This window comes from Pieris rapae, chromosome 21, assembly GCF_905147795.1.
Source record: "Pieris rapae chromosome 21, ilPieRapa1.1, whole genome shotgun sequence".
Lineage (NCBI taxonomy): Eukaryota > Metazoa > Arthropoda > Insecta > Lepidoptera > Pieridae > Pieris > Pieris rapae.
Genome location: NC_059529.1, coordinates 5,337,392 through 5,360,593, shown reverse-complemented (window position 1 = coordinate 5,360,593; position 23,202 = coordinate 5,337,392). Strand labels below are relative to the sequence as shown.

The window sequence follows — 23,202 nt, the reverse complement described above, 5'->3', positions numbered from 1 at the left end:
GCCAACGTTCCACATTCAAATTTTATTGGGGTAGTGAGAAACGCGGTTTTAATGAGGGTTGTGATTCGTTTAATTGTTCTAAACTTGAATTATTATAATTATTGTTCGGCGTGGAATAATTGCAGTAGTTTTTGTGTGCCTTGTCTTGATACTAGACGCTCAAGGTACAAACGATGTTGTAGCTTACAATATATTATTTTATTATATTATTGAATGAAGAAAAGTATTAACGATAATATAGTAAAAATAAATACGTTTGAATAAGAAGTTTACCTTACAATTTAATAAAGAACTGTAAAACAGACTTTCAAATGAGTCGGGGCATGGGGCTTTAATGGCCGTTACTATGTTTCATCCTGCTCATTAATAATTGACTAATAAAGTTATGAGAAGGATTTAAAATGGTTTCATACTTGTCCTGCCAAAAGAAGATGCTGCACATTGACGTCATGCGAATAATTTGATGAGCGAACGAATTTGAGCCAATTTGATTTATCCGCCGTCCCGTCCAACCAGCCACGAACGCCATTTTTACCAAGAACCTGAAAATTTAAAATAGGATGTTTTCTTAGTTTGAAATAAAAACTTTCTTTTTGAACAGCGCCACCTAGTGAAATATATCGGAACTAAGAAAAATTTAAGGAATGTACGAACTAAGCTGGTTGCTAGCTAACCTTTTTTTTGTTCCATTTAAAACCTGTACCTATAAATGAGTTTTATGTTATATATATATACGTTGTAATAAATATCAAATAACAAATGAGCTATATTATTATAAGAAAATTATGATAATGTTAAATTTATTTCTGAATTAGCGCCATCTATATATTGACGTTAATACGATTACTTTTACGGCTGTCTAATAGATGGCGATATTAGTCCACGCCAAGATTGTCGGGCAGTCACAGCTTGTACATTTATCACCTCACCCTTGATAATTTAATTTCATAGGCACTGCGATTATTTATTACGATTTTATCACTCAAAATTTATACAAAGCCGGCTTAGTTTGAACAAGGTTTTTAATTAAAGGATTATTTTTTTATTTATATACACGAAACGTATATTTTTTTCTTTCAAAACATTTGCGCAGTCATTAATTAGCACTTACAAACAAATCGTAAATATCGAGGAAGGAAGAATGTCTTCATGTACTTTAAGATCGAGTATTTAAGTAAATTTCTGTAACGTAATGGGGCACGGGTTCCACCCCAAGAAGAATATACATGACCTCTTTATTGAGACATTAAAAATACACAAGCATCACATATTTAAAAGATAAAGGCGACTATATATATTAATAAAAATATATTAACAATTCATAGATTTAAATAGAAAACAAACACACAAAAAGGAATTAATAAGAAGGTGCGGGTGCTAGCTTCCTACCAATATCAATTATTGTGAATTTTTAAATTGCACAGAATACAATCAATGTGGTATACCTTTATTCATTCTTATTCCATTTTTACAGTCTTAAAGTATAGCAAAATGAGCTTACCAACTCCTCAAATTACAGATAAACGTAAGTAAAACAAGGGTTCTAACCCACAATTTACGACAGACACTTCATGTGCATAGAGCAAACCGAGTATTAAATATAATTTGACTTATTCAAGGAATAAGAATGCTTGTTGTATTGTAATTGGGGCTGTTATCGCATATTTTATTTCGATTGAGTCATAATACAATAATAGACTGAATTTTTTTGTATAACAGGGGTTTGTGTTTACGTAATGTTCAATTGATCTATTGCTTTAGTGAATATATATGGTGGTTTCTGGTCAATTGGTTTTGTAACAAACTACTGCAAGTATTACTTAGTACATACACTAATTACACTACTGCGATATAATGAGTGGTTAAACCACTCATTATATCGCACTAGTGTAATTTTTTCTTAACTTTTATTCGATAGCTATGATCGTGTTTTGTGGTATATAACATAAGAGTTACCTAACCTTAAGTAGATACCTAAAAATTAGTTTGGAAATTTTTATTCAAACATTTCTAAGAATACTAAATGGGTAAATAGGCACTCTAGTTACTAATTTTAAATGAAATCAATCAAATACAGTATCCACTACTTATAATATGTTAATTATATAGATTATCTGGTACTTACGTATAACGCCACCGCATCTAAAATTTAATGCTTAGCAAGTGTAGACTTTGGCGTCTAAAGTGGTTGGATTTTATAAAAGTGATTCATTTTATATTTAATCATCAATAATTTAGGTTTAGGGTGTCCACGCTAGCCTTTAAATACTTGCAGCGGTGGCGTTAATTCGTAAGTACCGATTATCTTAAAACTTAATATCTCTAAAGTCTCCTTATTCGTCTTAATTACTTCTTAAAGAATGAATGAAAAATTACCAACACAATAGCAATTTGTTAACACTCAAACGATAACTGATAAGACATGACTAATGACAAATTGAATTCACGAGGCGTAAAATTAAATCTCGATCCCCAACGCTGAAAATTACTCGAAAAATAAAAAGCATCTGTTACACAATAAAGATATCATAACAAGTAAGGTATTAATCAAAGGTTGGGAAACCCTCCTTACGCGTCAACGGCAAGCCTTTACGCAGCATTTATCACGTTATTAAAACTACGTCGGGTGTAGTAAAAAAGATAATTATCTTAGAACCCTCGTCTTGGGTAGGGCTGACGGAGGAATTTTGAATTCGGTTGACCTGACAAGTGCCACACTTAAGTACCAACAGAGTGTGTTAATACAAAATCTTATCTGTAGAAGTTTAATTTGATAAATGTATAACAACACTAATAGCTACAAAATATTTAAAAAAAAATCGAATTCGAATTTTGAATGTTGACCTTGCTGTATGTATCGACAAGTGTCTAAAAGTTTCACCAATAAAATTATATGTTGTGTTCGAATATAGAATTAATTCAATAGTAATGAATTGTTTAGTAAAAGTTTACTTTTTATACAGAATTTTGAAATATGTTTTTTTTTTAACTGAGAATTTGAATTTCGAATGACCTTACCGTGTCTGTCGACAAGTATTTAAAAATTTAATTTGATGAGTAAAATATTCGTAAATAGTTTTTATAACTGAAAACCCAACTGCAAAACTCTTTTTAAGTGTGTTTTAATCCTAACACCTCTCAACACATCCGCTCATAGTCTAGCTGACTGAATGCAAGATAATGACTTATTAAAAAGAAAATGTGTTTAATTCAGCCAAGTTGTAGAACTAATCTTACATGATTTACTTTCGTCCGAATTAAATTCTTTGTTGATAAAACTTTAATACGTAACGGTCAACCCTATACCCTCTGATGTGCTGAAGCAGCACATGCAAGCGATCAGTCATCGATGATGGCAGAGGATGGTCGGACACTGCGACACTGAAATATGTGTGTCCGCTGTACACGACACTTATAGATGGACATTGTTAATTAAATTTGAAATGGAAAATTCGAATGTCATTTGAATTTAAAATTCGAATATTCAAATAGATACATCGTTGACAAGTGGCGTAAAATGCTAATGCCCGAATGATAATAATTAGAATTTGAATGTAGGTGGGGCTAAGTTCAAATATATTTAAAGTCTATATGTTTATTCACCAAAATTACACACATTAAACCAAGCCAATACGATAATGTCGATAAAGATTAATATACACAATATCGCTACTGTGAACACTTTGCGAACATATAAAGATGTCGATAACGCTGGCTGTATTGAGTAAGCGGAACGTTTATGTTATGGGGATTTGTACAACAGACTGGTTCTAGCCCTTGGTGTCAATCACAGCAGCAACAATCTTGGCCGTCGCCGTCGCACATATCCCTTAGGTACCAAAAACTCTTGGCGAACACTTGGGTTCCTCACCAGCCATGACTTTGTCTTGTATATAATTTAGTATATCTAATATATATAACATAGCAATGTTAATTTAAATTAGAGCAGTGTTTCAGGGTGCGACTCTCACACCTGAGGTCGTAGGTTCGATCCCGGGCTGTGCACCAATGGACTTTCTATGTGCGCATTTAACATTTGCTCGAACAGTGAAGGAAAACATCGTGAGGAAACCGACATGTCTAAGACCCAAAAAGTCGACGACGTGTGGCAGGCACTGGAGGCTGATCACCTAATTGCCTATTAGATTTAAAAATAATCATGAAACAGATTCAGAAATCTGAGGCCAGGACCTAAAGAGGTTTTGGCGCCACTGATTTATTTATTTTATTTATATCTATGAATATATGAGTGTCATATATTGTAATAGGTTTAAAAAATGAAGAAAGAAAAACCATCAAAATCGCATTTAATTATAAAAAACGCTGCGGTGTTTATCATCCGTATACCGGAACCGCACTGCAGATTATTATAAAAACTGAGTTTGTAATTTAAACGAACTGTGGTAGATCTCATATTTTCCGCGGAGATCGCAATTTCCCAGAATACTCGGAAAAGCTACAAATGTTCGCGACTCGCGCCGGAAAATTACATTTCATAAATTTTAGTGATGTACGAGTTCATTTATCGATGTTTATTGTTACTTTGGGTTTCGCTAATGTTGCCAACATTGTAATAGTTAAGCCTATATAATGTAGACTGAAATAGAAGATAAGAATTATAGTTTCTAAAATACAACAAGAGTTTTAATTTTAATTTGAAACAATTATGACTTCTCTTAAAAATTAAAAATGGATTTAATTTAGACATAAACAATGATGACAAGAAATAAAGATATGTGTTTTAGAATATTATTTCTTTATCTGTGTGTAGTGGCTTCAGCGTGCGACTCTCATCTCTGAGGTCGTAGGTTCGATCCGTGGATGTGTCACTGGACTCTCTATGTGCGCATTAAACATTTGTTTTAACATCGTGAGGAAACCGGCTTGCCTTAGAACTAAAAAGGAAGTATGTTAAGATTACTGATCATCTACTTGTTTATTCGATAAAATATATACAGAAATCTAAGGCCTGGAACTAGCCAGATTGTAGTACTGATTTATTTTATTATTTGTAATAATTAAAGCGTTGTTATGATATGAATTAAAGTACATAATTATACAACAACAGCTTTTACGTTGTCTCTAATATAAACTTTGTAACACCGTCCTGCAAAAACTATTTATAGCTAGCCGGCTTATCTTATCTATCTATTAAGTGTATAACATCGATCAAGGCGCATCCCTAGCCCATACTGAAGAGCGGTTGGTACGAGCGGCTAACACGCGTCGTTGCGCGAATCATACGTCTCGTTTCACAAGATAACAATTTGTGTGCGGGGTTATTTACCCGTGTACGCCTGCGCCAAATTGGACCAACTACATATGTGGCCCCGTTTGAAGAATATACATTTAATTTAAACTTTGTAGGGGAAAATACTTGCTTTAGTTAACCTAAGACGACTATGGGAATCCTGGAAGGTATGTTAACAGGATTTAATCTACTGTAACTGTCTTATAAAATCAATTCGGTGATAGACTGTTTTGTTAATTAACAAGTTGTTGAATTATAATAGATAGAGAAAACTAGTTTCATTTATATTTATGTTAATCACATGGTATATTTATAAAGAATCGCAAAATATGTTGCTAAGCGGAAACTGTCAAATCCTTGAACTATGAGGAATGTTTTTATGGAGTGAGTTGGAAACATATAACATAAAAATATTCCGGTTTTTATTTTGGAAAACCGACGTTTCTGTGGAATATCATAGCAATGTGAGTACGTTGGTATGTACTAAAAGCTAGGCTAACTAAAAACTTATATACCTAGACGAAACGAAGACGAAATTAACGAAAATTGATTAAAAATGGAAATATAAAATTCACATATACACACAGGTAAGTGTCTCCTAGCGCTCTCTGAATTACTCAGCCGTTCAAACGCCTTACAAAACGAACGCATTTAAATTACGTTAAAATTTCCGGTGCTTCAAGAAAAAGTACCTTGTAACCCTCAAGTTTTTCTATAAGCCACATTTCAGCGTGAGGAAGCGCGTTTCCTTCGCTTGTCTTCGCTATCAGCAGGAAAAAGTATTACTTCCGGCTCTGACAGCGACCACTACTTTTATAAGGAAAAATCCGTATTTTTATCGAAAGCTTTGTAACCTGTCATTGTCACCCCGAACAAATTATTGAGAAATTAGAATACATTTCTTCGGTCACGTTTCGACCATTAAACGGAGACAAAACGATCTAATTCCTTACGCGACCAAATATCCACGAAGTGGCGATATCATTGCGCAAAAAAAACACGAATTTGCTGTTAAATGCTATGTGATTTTGAGCCTTATTATTAGGGGATTGGTGTGTTGTTTATCAGCCGTGGGTGTCAAAATGTGATGTTCCATTGATCTGGTATTAATGGCACCCTAGGGTTTGGCACAATGAACGTCCATCGTTTGTTCAGTGATCGCCACCGCTATTGTGGATATTTTTGTGTTATTTGTTTGTGAAAATAACAAAGACGAATGTCGATAATATATTTACAACTACTATGAGTATTAAGCATACTCTTCTATCAAGGATGTAACACAGATATGATACGAACAACAATTATTATTATTGTTGTACATGCTATTTTTGCGCCTACTTTATTGGAAGCCTACCAAAATGATTGTTATTGGTACATATTTATTGTTTGGATCAATTTAAGCCCCGATATCGAAATAGAAAAATATTATTCCAAAAGTTTTAGTAATTATTTGTATTCCGAAGGGTATGACGATGACTAACATTTCAATAGTAATATTATAAGATATAGTATCTGTTAGTGTACCACAAAGAAGGGTTTGGTGGCCGTCGATACATAATCATATACCTACTAGAAAAAGTCCTGAGTACATACTTCATGGTAACTGCTCCTTACTAGGAAGAAAGGCACACAATAAGGTCAGCCGTAAGGATATGGAGAAATTGTTAGTTTGGGAACAGCAGAGAGGTTAGACTGATGCTGTACCTTGCCTTACAATTTCAGGAACACGCACAAAACACCGACTATAAAAGTCTAAATAACCTAACTGTTGACAAGAAACTAACAAACAGTATTTATAACGATGCATCCACCGTTATCTTAACAATGACTAAACAAAAATGTGCGGATCAGCCGAGTAAAAATATTTGCAATCACCCTCATGACCCTCATAAAATATTATGAAAACAAATATCTATGTCGAACAGTTAGATAGAAATTAAATCATCAAATAAAATCTCTAGAATAACTTTCTTCGCAACATTAAAAGACAACACAAAGGAGTGTTTAATTTCTTCATCTGAGCACATCTGGACGTGTTAAAACGGATTAACCAGAAGATTACAAGCAAAAAACATTTCAAAGACATTCGCCGTGACAATTTTTGAGATCCCGAATTATTCGGTTAACTTTTTTTTGGATATCAATGCTCCCGTTTCGCGTAACGAATGGGGTGAATGAGGATGTATTTTATGGGTTTAACAGTACACACAGTACCGCTTTTTGACACAACTCAAAGCTCAATAGGACGTCCTTAAATAAAGATACAAATAAACACAAATCATTAACGTATAATGATTTGTGTTAATAAATGAAAGATAAGTGTCAGAACAGGGGGCAAACGGGCTCACCAGATGTTAAGTGATACCACCGATAACGGACACTCTCAATGCCAAATGAGTGCGTTGCCGTCCTTTTAAGAATTATTGTATTGATTCCACAAACCCAAGTAAAACGAAAACAAATCAAATATTTTGACATCCAATTGCTTATATTGCGTCAAAGTAAAGCTCTTGGCATCCCACGCATCAACACAGTGCCAATTGTAAACATGTCTTAACCTTACCCAATAATTGGTGCATATATCGCATTGCTTTCGAAATAATACGTTATTTTGTCTACACGGATGCTGGCGATGGTATTCTAGTGGCCAGAATAAAATGAACCCGCAAATCTCTAAGCCGTGTTTGGCTCGGATTGAATTTCAAGGGAGAAACGTGGGCAGAGAGGTCAGGAAACAGTGGGCGGCTGGTTACATTGTGGTTCGAACGTGCCGTGGCTTCAACTCGAAACGCTATTATTGTTCTGGCCAGCTCAGATGAAATATTGCTCCAGTGCACTGTTTTGCGAACGAAAAATATTTCTGAAAATAAGAAGCCGCAGAGACAGGGCCGTGTGTATTGTGTGCCTTCGCAATGCGATTTTATTGCACCACACTTGTATACAGCCATTTCACATTTAAAACGATAATTATTACTCTCTATGAATAAATATTGTGTCCTTTTGCAGCGCGTCCATACTATAAATGTTTTAATACCTATTTTTTTAGGTACATACTAAGTAAAATACTCGCTTATCTTGCCGAAGCCGCGTACTAATTATTTGAAGAAGTCTATAAAGTATGAGGGTGTGCAATTATTTGAAAAGCGTATTAATATTATTATTTTAAATTTATATATTTAAAATAATTAATTATAAATCAGAACTTATTATTAAGGACATATCAGATTGAGCCTAGTAAATTTAAATTAAGTCGACTGATGGCGACATGTTTCTCAGGTAATTTTTTCTAAATGAAAAATAAAGTTTTTTAAACATTATTTTTAAATACTAAGTAAATACTTTAAGATTTTTTCCGAATCCAATCTGAAAACCAGTAATAGATAGGAAGCGCTCTGCTTATAAATTAATCTTGAAACTATACTAGCAATTTCGCAAGTTAAATAAATACATATGTATTGAACATCAAACGGGTAAATAATATAATCTTTAGGGAAATAATGAGACTAAATAATTAATTTAATTTATTATTAATGAGTTGGGCTATCTGTGGAATTATCCTTAGTATTATCCTTAAATTATTTTCCTATTAAACTAAATAAAAATAATAAATTAAGACTGATTTTATTTTATATACAATAATACGCGTAATGAATTAAACCTCAAAGCCAAATACTTCTCAAAATAGGTTACAATTAAAATTCGAATTTCGAATGGAATTGACGTTTGAAATCCACAGAGCAACAAAAATCGGTAATTTTTAATCAAATCGAACCCCAAGTATGAAACATTTCCCAAGTTGGGGTGAAATCCCTTACCAAGATAAATTTCTATCACGCCTGGAGATTAGCTGGCATTGTACAACGGTGAAAGATTAACAGATAAGTGTCTTCTTGTTAATAATAATGTTTAGATAACTCGATGGGGTGGAAGTGGGTACAATTTAATTGCACCCGAAATTGGCCATACATTTATAATGTAATTGATTTTAAAAATATTAAAAAATAGTATTATACTTAATTTTGCAAGAGTTCTTAATACTTGGTTGTATGACTATTAAAATGTATTGAAATTACTCTAAACCTTAGGCACATGTATATTTTATATTCAGGCAGTAATTGGCACAAAGTGGCAACTATTAATGAATTTTAAATTGTTAGAAGTTACTGCCCGACCTTTTAAGAAGGTTAAAAATAATGAATATTAAGACAATGACAAATACATTTTACGCAAATATTTTTAAACCTAGATAGCTTACAATAGCTGGAAAATACCGAATTAGACAATGTAGCACATGAATATTAATTTATGACCATAGTTTACAAAAATGGATTATAGAATTTAATTTGTAATATTTTTTTAAAATAGAGCAAAACTTTTTCTTACCACAGATAAAATTTAAAAACAATGTTGAAACGGAGGGAAACTGTTTGTGTTTACTTTTTGAATATCGAATACTGTTTGAAATGAATTCCAAAAATGATACTTTTGCATTTAAATCCGCCTGTGTCAGACCATCTGCACTATTGTAAATGGAGATACGCGGATCGTATTAATATTTTTGCTTTTTATTATTATTGCAAGTACAATAGTGTCAGCCGCCTACCGTAATGAAGATGTAATGGGTCCTTAATCCTTTGCTGAAGGGGTGGCTAGTTATGAAAAGATGTCACACAAATTTGACAGATATTTTGACATTAATGCAACGGATTCCATGCGGCCGAGATTAGCGCATTCGAAATTTAAAATTGTGATTGATTAACATTAGAACTCGTTTCGTTAATAAATTACTGCTTTATTTAAAATTCAGTTCTGTAGAATATTATTAGACAGTTAGAACTTCTACTGAAATTTCTTTACCTACTATTTGTTAATTATTTTATACTTAGAAATTATCTACTAAGGACCCCGAACAGTATTAAAAAATGTATTACATGTAATTTTAAATAAACATAATCCTATTACCATAAAATGCATTGGGATATGAATTAATAATTAAAAAACAAATTAATTTAACAGAGCGAACTGTATTGATATTAAAAAATAATTTTCCATGCTCCAACACGACTCTCGCCTAAGTAAACAAATAAAAAATTCATAACCAATATCCTTTGTGAACAAATTTATTCAAAATATTGCAATTAACAAAAAACATTTGCCAATCGAACTCTATCTCCCTAAATGAACAATCGAATCAAAAATTCTAATTTTGATTGACACTTGCCAATAAACTTGTTATTTTAATTCATATCTAAATTATTCATATCTATAAGATACGAATCTGTTACGCGATTAAAATTAAAACGTGAGAACTTTTTGGTGATTTCGAATTGACAATTGACGTAAAAAGTTGCCAATCAAGTTTGAATTTTTAAGTACGAATTCGATGACATCCCGCATTGTCATTTCTACCGTTGGGTTTTTTTTAGAAAAAGTGTAAAATCAATGTTGACGGGGGTCACGCCTCGACCAAAATTAACGTTATTTGTACGCAACCTTTTATTGCACTTTGACATTTAAAGAATTTTTTTACGATCTTTATTGAGATATCTGTGAAATTGTGGCTTCAACTGTACCCCTTTGAGGGTTAAATCCAATCCTTTTAAAACGTCTTTGTTAATTTCCCGAAATATAAGGATTTTAAATATTGAATATCTTTTACATTGAATTTCTTCTGTAACTGCAAATTATTATTATTAAACATTATTTAGTAAATATTTCTTACATAAAAACAATTAAGTGATAAAGATAATTAAAACAAACGCAGAACTGAGTTTAGGCGAACGTGACACTTACAAGTAGTTTTTGTAATTGACAACTCCCCTTTGTAATAACCACAGACATCACAAAGCTAAAGCCACCAAAGAGGTTCTAATAGAGCGGAAATGGCTTGGTCAGCGACCGCAGCCATAGATTGGCGTATTTACTGGTATAACACGTTCAAATAAAGAATGAAACTATTGATATTTATAAATATTCACGTAGTATAAGTACAGTAGTTTATTTTAGTCGATATCAAGTTACTATCTGTCTGTCTGTCTCTTTTCATCACAGCGTAATCACTGTTTGTCAAAAAGAGATGAAGTACCTTAGTTACAAGACTGCAATTAGACTGTTTTATAATATACGTAATATTTAAAAAAACTAACAAGAGACTGAATTTGTTTTCAACTCGAGCATTATTACAAATCTGTGTGTTCGCAGATAACTTCGTCGTTAAACAGATTTTGATGATTATTTTGTTGGATGATTGCTTCTTAGAGAAATATAGGAGAACTCTCGAAAATCTTTTCATAATGAAAAAAACGCCTGTGCCTTTACTTCGTTTTTTTTAATATTGATGTAAATATATACATATAGTAGGTAAGGCGCAACTTTAAATTATGACTCACAAATATATTAAAACCGATTCAATTACCTAATTATTTACATAAACTATTTTATTATTATCTTTAATGCAATGACAACTATCGTTAGTGAATTCACTTTAACAAGAACCCCGAGGCGTGGCGTTATCTTCTGGGAGGAAACGGAAATCAATTGTCTGTCGCGATTCCAGGATTACGCCAATGTAGCAAAAGTATTGAATTACATTCGCGAATTCAAAGATATATTGATAAGCTTAAAGCTGTCTTGTGGATAATCTGAGCTGTTTTTATAGAAACCATTTCAATTGGTATTAAAATTTTATGGGTTATATTAGAAAATGTTCAAATATGTCATCCGTTCATTTTTAAAATACATTAATAACTTTATAATATATTTAGTTTTAAGTAGGATTGGATACTAGAACTACTAGGATAAATATTTTACAACAATACATAAAAACTAATGTAAATACCTATACGAAATCTCACTAAAATATTCATATTAAATTACATAATAAAACAATCTTACAAACATATTGTTCTACACGATAATTTACAATTCAAAAGATACTTTTTCAATGATATTCGAGACATCTCATAATTGTTGGTGTCGCATTGCAGTCAAACCACGCCATTGTGATGAGTCGAAGCGCGAATTTAGTTTCGGTCTTTGCTCTATGGTTTATTAGACTATGGTTTTGTGATGTCTATGGCGAAAAGGCTAGTCGCGTAAGATCGCTTTTATTTGGCAATGTATTTATAAGTGCTGTCTGTTTGAATACTGTTTGAAATAAGTTTCGTTTACAATTAATAATATTTTAAAATATTATTAACGATAAAACATTTATTGCTCGTTCCTACTTCCTACGTACTAGAAAATTAGACAGTGTAGTATATGGCACATGATTAAAACAATTTTTTGAGAAAAAGTAGGATTGGTGTTACAAATAATAAAACACAATTCTTATAAGACATTGAGTATGTCTGAATATGTATGAGTTTGTGCATGTATTTAAGAGTTTTTAAAAGCGATCTACACATTTCTATTGTTTATTGTCAACCTATTAATTACTTATAAAAGTACCTACTGATTCTGAAGCGAAGACCTCAGAAAACTTTTGGCTTAATGCGTTTAGTATGAGAAAACATGAAATCGTCAAATTACAACTAATAATAATCTTACAATCCTCCCCGTCACAAACAAAACCAATTAGGCAAAACGATGAAGTGTCAAAAAAACAGTTAAGTAGCTCACTTGAATTGAGACCAATAAAGTCCGCACTTTATTGCGTCTCTCCGACATGTTTCAAAACTCATATATTATTTTTTACTTAATAACACTCATTTCGACACTTCACTGAGTGGTCTGTTAACAAGGATCAACTGTCACCTTTAAAAAACTAAATCAAATAGTTACGTGCCTTGTTTTTTAGGGTCAGCGGTGTGTTGCTGACCTTTCAATAGTTTTGTAGCTGGTGTTGATGTAAATTCTATGATTGCTTAAGTTGTAATGTACAAGAGGTACAGTTTTAATGTGAAAGCTGCCCCGGGAATCTCCATTTGCAGGGTTTTTAAATTGTATTGCTCATGCGCAGTGAGCTGGCTCTATGCGTAGTGAATGGTCGACCCCCATATCCCAAAATTACGAGGAATGTAAAATAACTTAAAAAAACTTGTTTATGGAATTTTATTGAAAAAAAATGTTGTTTATGAAACTTTATAAAATTAACTTTTGTTCATGTAACTTTATAAAATAAACTTTATGTAATTTAAACTTATTTATGTAAATATATAGTATAATGGTGGTTCTTTATCTATGGAGATTGACCTGATTCGACATAATGACAGCTTAAAGTACCTACATATTTGATTATAATATTTTTTTAATCAAAGCTTATAGTTTTAGGATTTTACTATATATTGACATATATATGAAGTACATTGCGTGTTTGACAATTGCCATTTCAGTGTCATATTAAGGCAATGCGATCATTTTGTGCGACATTATCTGTACAGACTACATTTTATATATTAAAAAGTAACTCACCTCCCACGCGTATCTTCTATCTAAAGGCTGCGTTTCCCATTTCCCATTGAACGGGCCGTATTTCGTACCACTCGTTACATTGAAACGTGCGTAAATACCGCCAGTTTTATATATCAACTCTGGCGGTACATTGTCTGTATCTTCGTCCTTTTCATCCTTTCCGTTCGGTATCTTCAAATCGTGGTCTAGAAACCCTGGGTTTTGCATGTCGCTGTACAAACGCCCGTAGTCACTATAGTTCTGTGGAAGGTAAGTCTCGGGCAGACCAAAGTCAGCTCCATAATACTCCCTGCTGTCAATGCCTGGTACCATGTTTTCTTGCTTTATGTGAACTAGGGTGGGCGCAGTTTCTGATGCTGTGGATTCAGTCGGACTTGGTGGTGGGCTGCCAGATTCCTGGCTGTCTGCTGCTGTAAAGGAAAATAAAATTAGTTCAATTATTTCTATACAAACTTCGAATTTGTTCAATAGTATTTTTTATACATTTGGCACACAGACAATTTGACATACATTAATGTTAGATCGGGAATTTCTAGTCTATGCTAGATGATTTTCCTTATAAAAATATCTAGGGGCGCTACTGCTAATCGGCTACATTTAGGTCATGGCATGGCGGCTTCCTCACAATGTTTTTAGCGAGTGAGTGTTAAATGATACGGAAAGTTCATTGGTGCACAGCCGGGAACCGAACCTACGGCCTCAGGGAAAGTCGCACGCTGAAGCCACTGGGTCAAAACCATATTTCATTATAGCAGAACATTATTAGCTATAGTTCTGCTTGTTATCTGACCAACATTTGTGATTTTCATTATTTATTTAAAAATGTAGAAACGAGCAGGAGGCTCACCTGATGTTAAGTGATACTGTCCATAGACACTCTTAATGCCAGAGCGCTCGCGAGTGCGTTGCTGGCCTTTATTTTTTTACATATAGTTTTGTTCTCATAGTGTCACGGCCCTCTTTTAAATTTTTAGTGAATTATATAAATATTGATTATGTTTTTAAGCGCGCGTGCATTAATAAATAGAAATATTATGGATATCGAAGATTTTATATAAAGAGATTCGCCAATACCTTTATCTTAATCGCAAGCATCCTGACGCGTTCTTATTACAGACATAAAAAAATTATGGAATGCAAGATGGTGGCATTATGCCTGATTTCCGCTGACAACAAAGCATTTCCGCTTGTCTCTTGTGTCTCGGAGCATCCCTCCGAAATGCAAATGAACTACATAAAGATATTTCTTTGTTTCTTTTATCCTTAATGAATGAAAGAAATTCAGAATGTTATGAATATTCGCGGATTTATTAATTTTAGAACACGTTTAATTGTACCACAATGTAAATAATGGTCTTATCTATGGTTTAAGTTTTATTAATATAGAACTATTAATCTGTGATAGTTCCATATTAAATCTATTCGATAGAGGGATTCCTAATAAATTTCTTTAAACATGACAGAACCGAATAATGTATATGACAAATGGCACCCATCAATTTCATTTATGCCCATTACGGCCATTACGCAACAAAAAATTGAAAGACAAACATCATATGTGTGTTTAGTAAAGGAAACAGAATTACATTGCGCGTGTCATCAATAAACTACCCCACTGTAAAAGACACTTCATAAATCATAACGACCCCATTACAACTAATATAGATGTTAAAACAACCCCTATCTTGTCCATAGTAGCACGTGGCGACAAAAAAACCTCTATAAAATTAGACGTTACATAGATCACTAGACTACTTTGCATTATAAAGTACAGTACAATAATCAGGATGTACGCTAAAAAACCCTTTATAGTCTGTTGCTATGCTCATTTCACCTGTCGCCACAATATTAGTATAGTCTGTTGGAATTCTTTCGGAAATTTTGAATTTGGAATATGCAAATTAAAAAGCATAAATGAAGGTCATTAAATACATAATATATAATATTATAAATTGAAGTTAGATTTAAAGATATTGAGTTTGTGGGAATAGGATAAAATTTACTTTTTGTTAATTAGTTTTAATGAACATACCTAATATACAAGCGAGCCATTTAATTGAAACATTTTTCTTTAGAATGACAAACATATATTATAATGATATACAGAGTAGAAATTAAAGAAACATAAAACAAAAGACTATTAATTTTATACCACAGACTATGAATAAAAAATATTGTTTGTGGCCAGCAAGACAGAGGACTACGTCGTAAAATGTGTTCGAATTTCAAATTCAAATTAGTCATCGCGACGAGCATTGATGTTTTGAATGTTGGCTTCGTGCGGGGACAATGCAGAGGAGTTGTCGTTAAATTTCTGGTTTCCGCAGAAATTCGCGCCAGATTTTAAATAAGAACATGAGCTGGATATAGAATGCTGTAGAGTTGTTCCAAAGATGCATTCTGTTATTAAAAAATAATTTTATCAGCATGATTTGTCTAGGTTATTTCTTTTTAGTTTTATAACATAAAAAATATTCCAAGTTTTATATTTTATCTCATATGTGTTTATAGTATTCATTTTGAATACTTCAAACACATTACAATCCATTATGACAGATTAATTAAATTCTTTATTTTTATAAAAGAAGATAAGAGATTCAACATCTTTAACCGACATTATATTACACTTGTTCAAAATTACGAAGCAAAATTTAATTAAAATCAGCAAATATCACACAGATGTCGTTGTCCGAAGACCCTAGCACGACGATTTCACGTATTAGTCACGGCACTGACAATGCGCGCTTTAGTCCCCGGGTTCATGGCCCGGCGCAATCATAAAACTCTCTAAACATATTTACAATAATATCTCTCGTACGTCGTGCGGCTTTATACCACTAACATAAGGTATATATTAGTGTTATTTGTGAATAAGAACCGCACAACGCGAGACTCATCAGACATACAGATCCGCAAAATAGGTATTCAAAATAACAATAGCTAGCTTCGCGGAAAGTTTAGCTTTCTAATTTTCTACGCTGTGGAAATTTGGCATAGAGTTTACAGAACGTAACACAGATTATAAAGTAAGTATAGATAATCTATTTTAATGGCTGTTCCTATTTTAAAACTTTCTCACTGCCCTACTCCTAGATTGTAATCGTTTTAGAATATTCTTTTTTTAATTTCTCTGAAGAAGAATTATAATCGAACAATAATAAATAAATATATTTTAATATTTAAGTTTTTTTGATTATTTTCAACATTTTTAGTATAAATAGTGTTCATACTATTTATTGAAACATGTTTCGTTATTAAGACGATGTATATAGTCATAAAAAGGGGTTGTAAAAGAAACATTTGCAGCGTGACGCAATCACCATATTATACAGATTTTATTAGTTCAATACATTACTTATTTAAATTAATACTATCTATGCCTTTTTATTCTATTGTAACGATTAGACAAAACATACCTTTATTTTATAATCGTTTCTATTATTATCAAACGCTCAACATGGTAAAGTTTATTTCCACTGTATTTATCTATAATCAGAATTTAATAGTAATAAAAAACATTTTAAATAAATCACTTCACAGATAGCATTCACAAGATGATGTAAATAAAACCCTTAACATAAGCTGTGACAAATAAGAAACACAAATAATCTTTGGCCCGGCGGCGCCCGCCAAAAGTTGACACCCGCCATTTTACCACAGACAAATAATCAAATTGTGGTCGGGTCTTTTCGCACACACTTGAGAGAATTAGATAATGTTTGACAAGATTATATCGAAGAGGTTTATTTTTTATAACAGCGTTTATGTTAAGTTTAGGCGTTAATAATAGTACCATAGACTATTATGATTAGAAACCTCTAGGGTTATGTTTGTAGTACCGTAACACTAATTTTTCTAAAGAATATGTCAATATTAATGAAGATAGGTGCATTTAAAAATTAACTTTGTTTTAATTAGGTATAGTTTGAACAAAATATCAGTAATAAATAATACCTGCGTGATTTAATTTGGCATTTAATCATTTTAATTAATCTAATTTTAATTAACATCAACTCCTTTGTGTTCATAATAAATTCACAAATGTTCTTGGTTAATAAATATTCAATAAGTAACTAAGTTTAAATTTTTATAAAATTATAGATAATATTACCTATTGGTAGCGATTTTATTTTATAAGTAACTAATATGGACGATTCACAAATTATAAGTGAATCTTATATCATCATTATATTAATCTGTGGAGATCTTTTTTTTATATATTAATAGCCAATAATATCAGCAACCAATATTGACTACAATTAGATCATATAATTTTATTCTATATGCTATATCGATTTTTAAAATGTGTTAGTTAAGAATGTATGTAGTATGTATGTAGTATGTATGTAGTATGTATATAGATACTTTCATTAGCAATACCAACTTACCAGACATCTTCATATTCACACAATCACTGTAACAAATACAGTAAAAAATATTTTCATGACTTTCACGCACACATAAAGGATTTAACTTCAATTAAACGAAAAAAAATAAATGTCAATTGTCAATCCGAAAAATCACTGCACGAAAAAATTTAAATTTGGAATTGTCTAGTCATATCACGCATACGCATTCGATGCGCTATCGCGATTCGAGATATGTGCGACGGCCGCGACGAACGGTTCCAGAGTAACGAGAGGAGGCGAGAGCTCATCCCTAGAATCCCGAATCATACCCTCGCCGACCCGGGCCCCTCCCCTCGCGCCCCGGCTGTCTTTGTACAACACCCCTCTCTTTCGTACGAGTTACGGGGTAGCTGAAAATCTTGTCTATGCTCCTTTGTTCACATAATTTGATACGAGAACAATTAATCTCAATTTGTTAAAATCAGGCCCTTGTTTCCTTCCTAGAACGCTACTACAACGGACCAGAATAGTTTGGCCCCGTTCCGTTCACCTGATCGACCCTTCGCGTAGACTTTGCGTGCGCGACTAAAAACAAAGCAGGTCAGCCAACAGTGGATATGCATAGCTGATTATGAAAACAAAATTTAAACAATCTTATCGTGTCAAATTCTATCGTTAGACGGTAGCCATATTGGCTTCGTATTGAAGTTGTTATACCATAGATTCTAGAAATACAACCGTGATGTAACATACATTTTCAGTCTGAAAGCGTCGTGTGTGCCGCAAGTGAGACGGCAGATAACTAGATAATATTCAAGATGTGTAGCGGACTACGATTGGTCGAGGCTTGCGGTGGGCGTGGTCACGCGACGGATGCACCAATGGGATGCTCCTTATTATCTGCGTCTTTGTCTGTCAACGGAGTCTGTAGCACCTGCGTCGCCCATCAACTAAGCGTATAATATTATGTATATATTCTGTACGCTTTCAGCCTGAAACGTTCTCTCTCGGGTTTGATTTAATTATGAATGTATAATTTAGTAGTTAATACGCAAAATAGATTTAAGACAGGGTTATAGGTTATTTAATATCTATAAAGATAAATATGCTACGTAAATATGTACATATTTTCTTTTTTAGGTAGTTTTCTGTAATACAAGTTTTTTAAGAGACTTTAAAAATTATGTTTTTTTTTATAGAACAGGGGGGCAAACGGGCAGGAGGCTCACCTGATGTTAAGTGATACCGCCGCCCATGGACACTCTCGATGCTACAGGGCTCGCGAGTGCGTTGCCGGCCTTTTAAGAATTTAGTTTGTAATGCATTTTAAATAAAATTAACAAATTTTTATTAATATTAGTATACTTTAATGATTTTAAACACTGTTTACAGGACGGCTGTGGATTCGAATCCAAGAAAAAACAAATGCTTCGGTTTTTAATTTTAAAAACAGCTGACAACTTCTCCTGGCCTGGATTCAGACTGTTTCAATTTGGACTCAAAAATAATCATTCATCATTAAATACAGATTTTTATGTATTCGATATTCTTATAGGAACTAATACTACCTAATTCAATAGAAAACATAATTTCTAATACAAAAATTACGCGTGTGTGCGTCTGTCATCCCTGAGGTGATAGGTTCGGATCCTGACTGTACACCAATAGACTCTTTTGGACTTTAACGGCCTTAACGTTGCCTTAGACTCAAAAAGATGACGGCGTGTGTCAGCCACATGAGGCTGATCACTTTGCCTATTAGATTGACAGATCATGAAACAGATACAGAAATCTGAGGCTCAGAAATGAGGTGGTTTCAGAACTGATTTTTTAATTTTAAATCCAAATAATTATTAGCATTATTGACATTGTTAGCAGTATGTAGAGTTTTAGGCTCAAGATAAAACCTAGTGTTAACGTGACGAGTAAAATCGATTCGAAATAGACACGATAGTTGATAATTGGTTCTTGTGTCAGATTAATCGATTTTACACTGGCTATTAAATGTGTCAAAGTGAAGTTTAATGATTTCAATTTAGTATGTGATAAACGTGAAAGAATTTTTAATTTAAATTTTGCCTGCAATTCACGTTGAAGACGGACGTTGGACATATTCATACATAATATCTGTTTTATATGTACCTACCTAACAGGGAGCAAACGGGAAATTATTTTAGGTTAAGTGATGCGGCGAATGGATACTCTCAATGTCAGAAGGCTCGCGAATGTGTTGTCAGTCTATAAGAATTGGTACTCTCCATGCCAGAGGGCGCGAGTGCGTTGCCAGCCTTTAAAGACTTGGTATTTTTAATGCAAGAGGCCTCGCGAGTGCGTTTCCGGCCTTTAAAGAATTAGTACCTACTTTCAATACCAGCACCCTGGCAAATGCGTTGTCAGCGTTTAATCAATTGATACTCTCAATGCAAGAGGCCTCGCGAGTGCGTTGCTGGCCTTTAACAAATTGGTAGTCTCAATACTAGAAGGCTTCGCGAGTGCGTTGTGAGCCTTTAAGAATTGATACTCTCCATGCAAGAGGGCTCGCGAGTGCGTTGCCGGCCTTTAAAGAGTTGATGGGCACTCTTAATTACAAAAGGCTAGCGTACGAATTGGTACGTTCTTTTATGGAAGGACCCTAGTCGAATTGCTTAGAAATACTTCAGTAGGTTTCACATAGTATTTTAAATAACGCTCACTTGTAGAACGACGGACGTCCGATGATATGATTGTTTGAGGAATTTAGCGTAACCTCTCTGATTTCCATTCGGACGTGTCATAGATCAGTCTATTTGTTTTCTAAATTAAAAATAAATGAACGCAGAATTCTATAGCCATAATGGATACTCTAACAAATTCCTAAACTAAACGTTAATTATCCAAAAGCGTACACATTAAGAACTTTGTAAGCTCACCTACAGAACTAAGAACTATCATAAATAATGGAACATAGCATGGCGCAGTACATGGCAACAAAGTTTGAGACGGGATGCGAATTCGAAATTATTTGCGGTCCCTCCCTCGGTTTTTAGTTCTATATTTTTGTTGTTTCTTATGATGTAGGTATACGTTTCAAAAGGGCGGATTCTGTAGTAGAAATAACGACTGTCGTTTTATTGATTTGTGATATCTATACTATATCGAATTGTATATTATAGTCGATTAGAGAATTATCTCTCAATAAATTCAAAAGTCTGGTTAAACGTAAATTATTCAATAAAGATTTTCGTACATTTGACTATTATTTCAATGATCCTGATGTACCTAGACTCAAAACTCGGCGATTAATAAGAGTGCCGGAGAGTTTCTAGCCAGTTCTTCTTGCCCGCTCTACAACTTCGTACTAGTCATTTAACTCGTTGACGTTCCTCAGTATTCTTGTTTACCTAAATTAATAAAGTTATTTTGATTTGAGTTTAATCTATTCCTAATTCTGTTAAGTACTACAATTTTAAATATTCGTTTTAATAACCCGCCAAAACGCTGATGGCGTCACACTTTAAGTTTGCGTTAATTGTCGATTCGTTCGATCTATGATCGTTTCTCGTGACTGTATAAAAAAATTAGAATACAAAATTTCATTGAAGTAAGAAATATTTTGCTTACCTATGAAATCACAATAATTATATCTATCGTTTTGTTCGACGTGACACTTAACAAAACACAATCAATTTAAATTAGTGTTCTAAATTCAATTGTCGAAATACTCGCATCAAAATATGTCATCGTCGAAACGTGACAATTCCAAATTCAAATCGAAAGATACACAACTCACAGATAAGGAATCGTAGCCCGAATATAAATTTGATCATTTCGATACCCTATCGGTCACCTAAAGTACGTTTAAAATGTCGATTTTAAATCGCTCCAACAATAGCTTAGCCATTTCAATTTAACGAAGAGAGCCGATAGCCGTACCCCGATCTATTGAATTTATAGAGGTTATAAACTTGCATTGGAAAGTTCGTTTTCTATGTCATTTGAAAAGGTCTTTTTGTTAAAGATCTATCTGGCATACTTGTAAACGATTGTTGGAAGGGACTTGAATTGAACTTTTAAATGGAGACAGTTTATTTAAAGAACGAAGCCCATATCTAATAGAATGTTTAACATAAAAACATAAAATTATTTATTGAAGTAAAGATAAGTAATCGCTGCTGCTATGTATATGTATAACTCCTTTCTCTTATTTAGAAAAAAAAACAAAAGAATCTTATAGGCAAGTAGATGATCAGCTTTCTGGCACACGCCGTCGACTTTGTGGGCCAAGACATGCCGGTTCCTCACCATGTTTTCCAACACAATACGGGCGAGTGTTACAGATAATTTGTGCACAGTTGGGGATAGAACCTACGTCCTGGTATGAGAGCGCTGAAGCTACGCCAACACTGCTTTGCAACACAAAAGCAAACTGTATAATGTGAACCTTCTCTCTACTAAGTGATCTCTTACAGATCATAGAGAGTGGAAAAAATCGAGTAGTAAATTCTATCTAAGTTTAAAGAATAATTATACAATCTGTGCCACCTCTTAGATGTACTAGATACAGTCTTTAAAGACGCAAAATAATATGAGATTAGTATCATGTCTAATTTAATAATTGTGTAATTGAACTAGCGATCGCAGAACAAGTGCGGCTCATCAATCACTACACCCTAAAGGACTTTAAGGCATAAGCTTAAGCGATGATATAAAATTTAAGTATTATTTTGTGTAACCACTCCTTAATAGTCTGTAAATAGACTGTAAGTAAAATGTCTCCTACATTTTATTGTGACAAATATTATTTTTAGTAAGTAAGTTTTAAATTACTTATTAGTAAGTTAGGCTAGATTGTAAGTGTTGAATTGTGTAGATAATTAAGTTTAATTGTAGATTTACATATACACGGTTGCAATATACATATACACTAGCGAAGCACACAGACGTTGTCCTGCATGATATTTCAAGCGATCAGGATATTAAACAAAGTATGAAAGTTTCGACTACAGCGCCATCTGCCAGGCTGATTTGTGAACCTAAACATTCCAGGGCTCTACAATTCAAATCGGTCCAGTCCTTTAAGAGGAGTTCAGTACACGTACAGTAGAATAAAATATATATACTTATATACGGTGTGAAAATTTATATCGTATGTTATTTTTATATTATTTATTGGGTCATAGGGAGGTTTTTAGCAGTATTGTTTAAGGCTTC

General features: G+C 33.2%; 1 protein-coding gene across 4 annotated transcripts in view; it reads right to left on the bottom strand.

The window, feature by feature from the left end:
* Positions 1–23,202, bottom strand: part of LOC111003498 (histone-lysine N-methyltransferase PRDM16) — a 114,696-nt gene that overhangs the window by 18,151 nt on the left and 73,343 nt on the right. For 3 of the 4 annotated variants that reach the window (XM_045632876.1, XM_045632877.1, XM_045632878.1), the window contains 2 exons: positions 13,664–14,073; positions 414–542 (listed from right to left, as the gene is read on the bottom strand). In XM_045632876.1, coding sequence (XP_045488832.1) covers positions 414–542; positions 13,664–14,073 — 539 coding nt within the window. Of the gene's footprint in view, positions 1–413; positions 543–13,663; positions 14,074–18,051; positions 18,272–23,202 lie in introns of those variants that run through there. The other variant, XM_022274026.2, reaches the window with a different exon arrangement.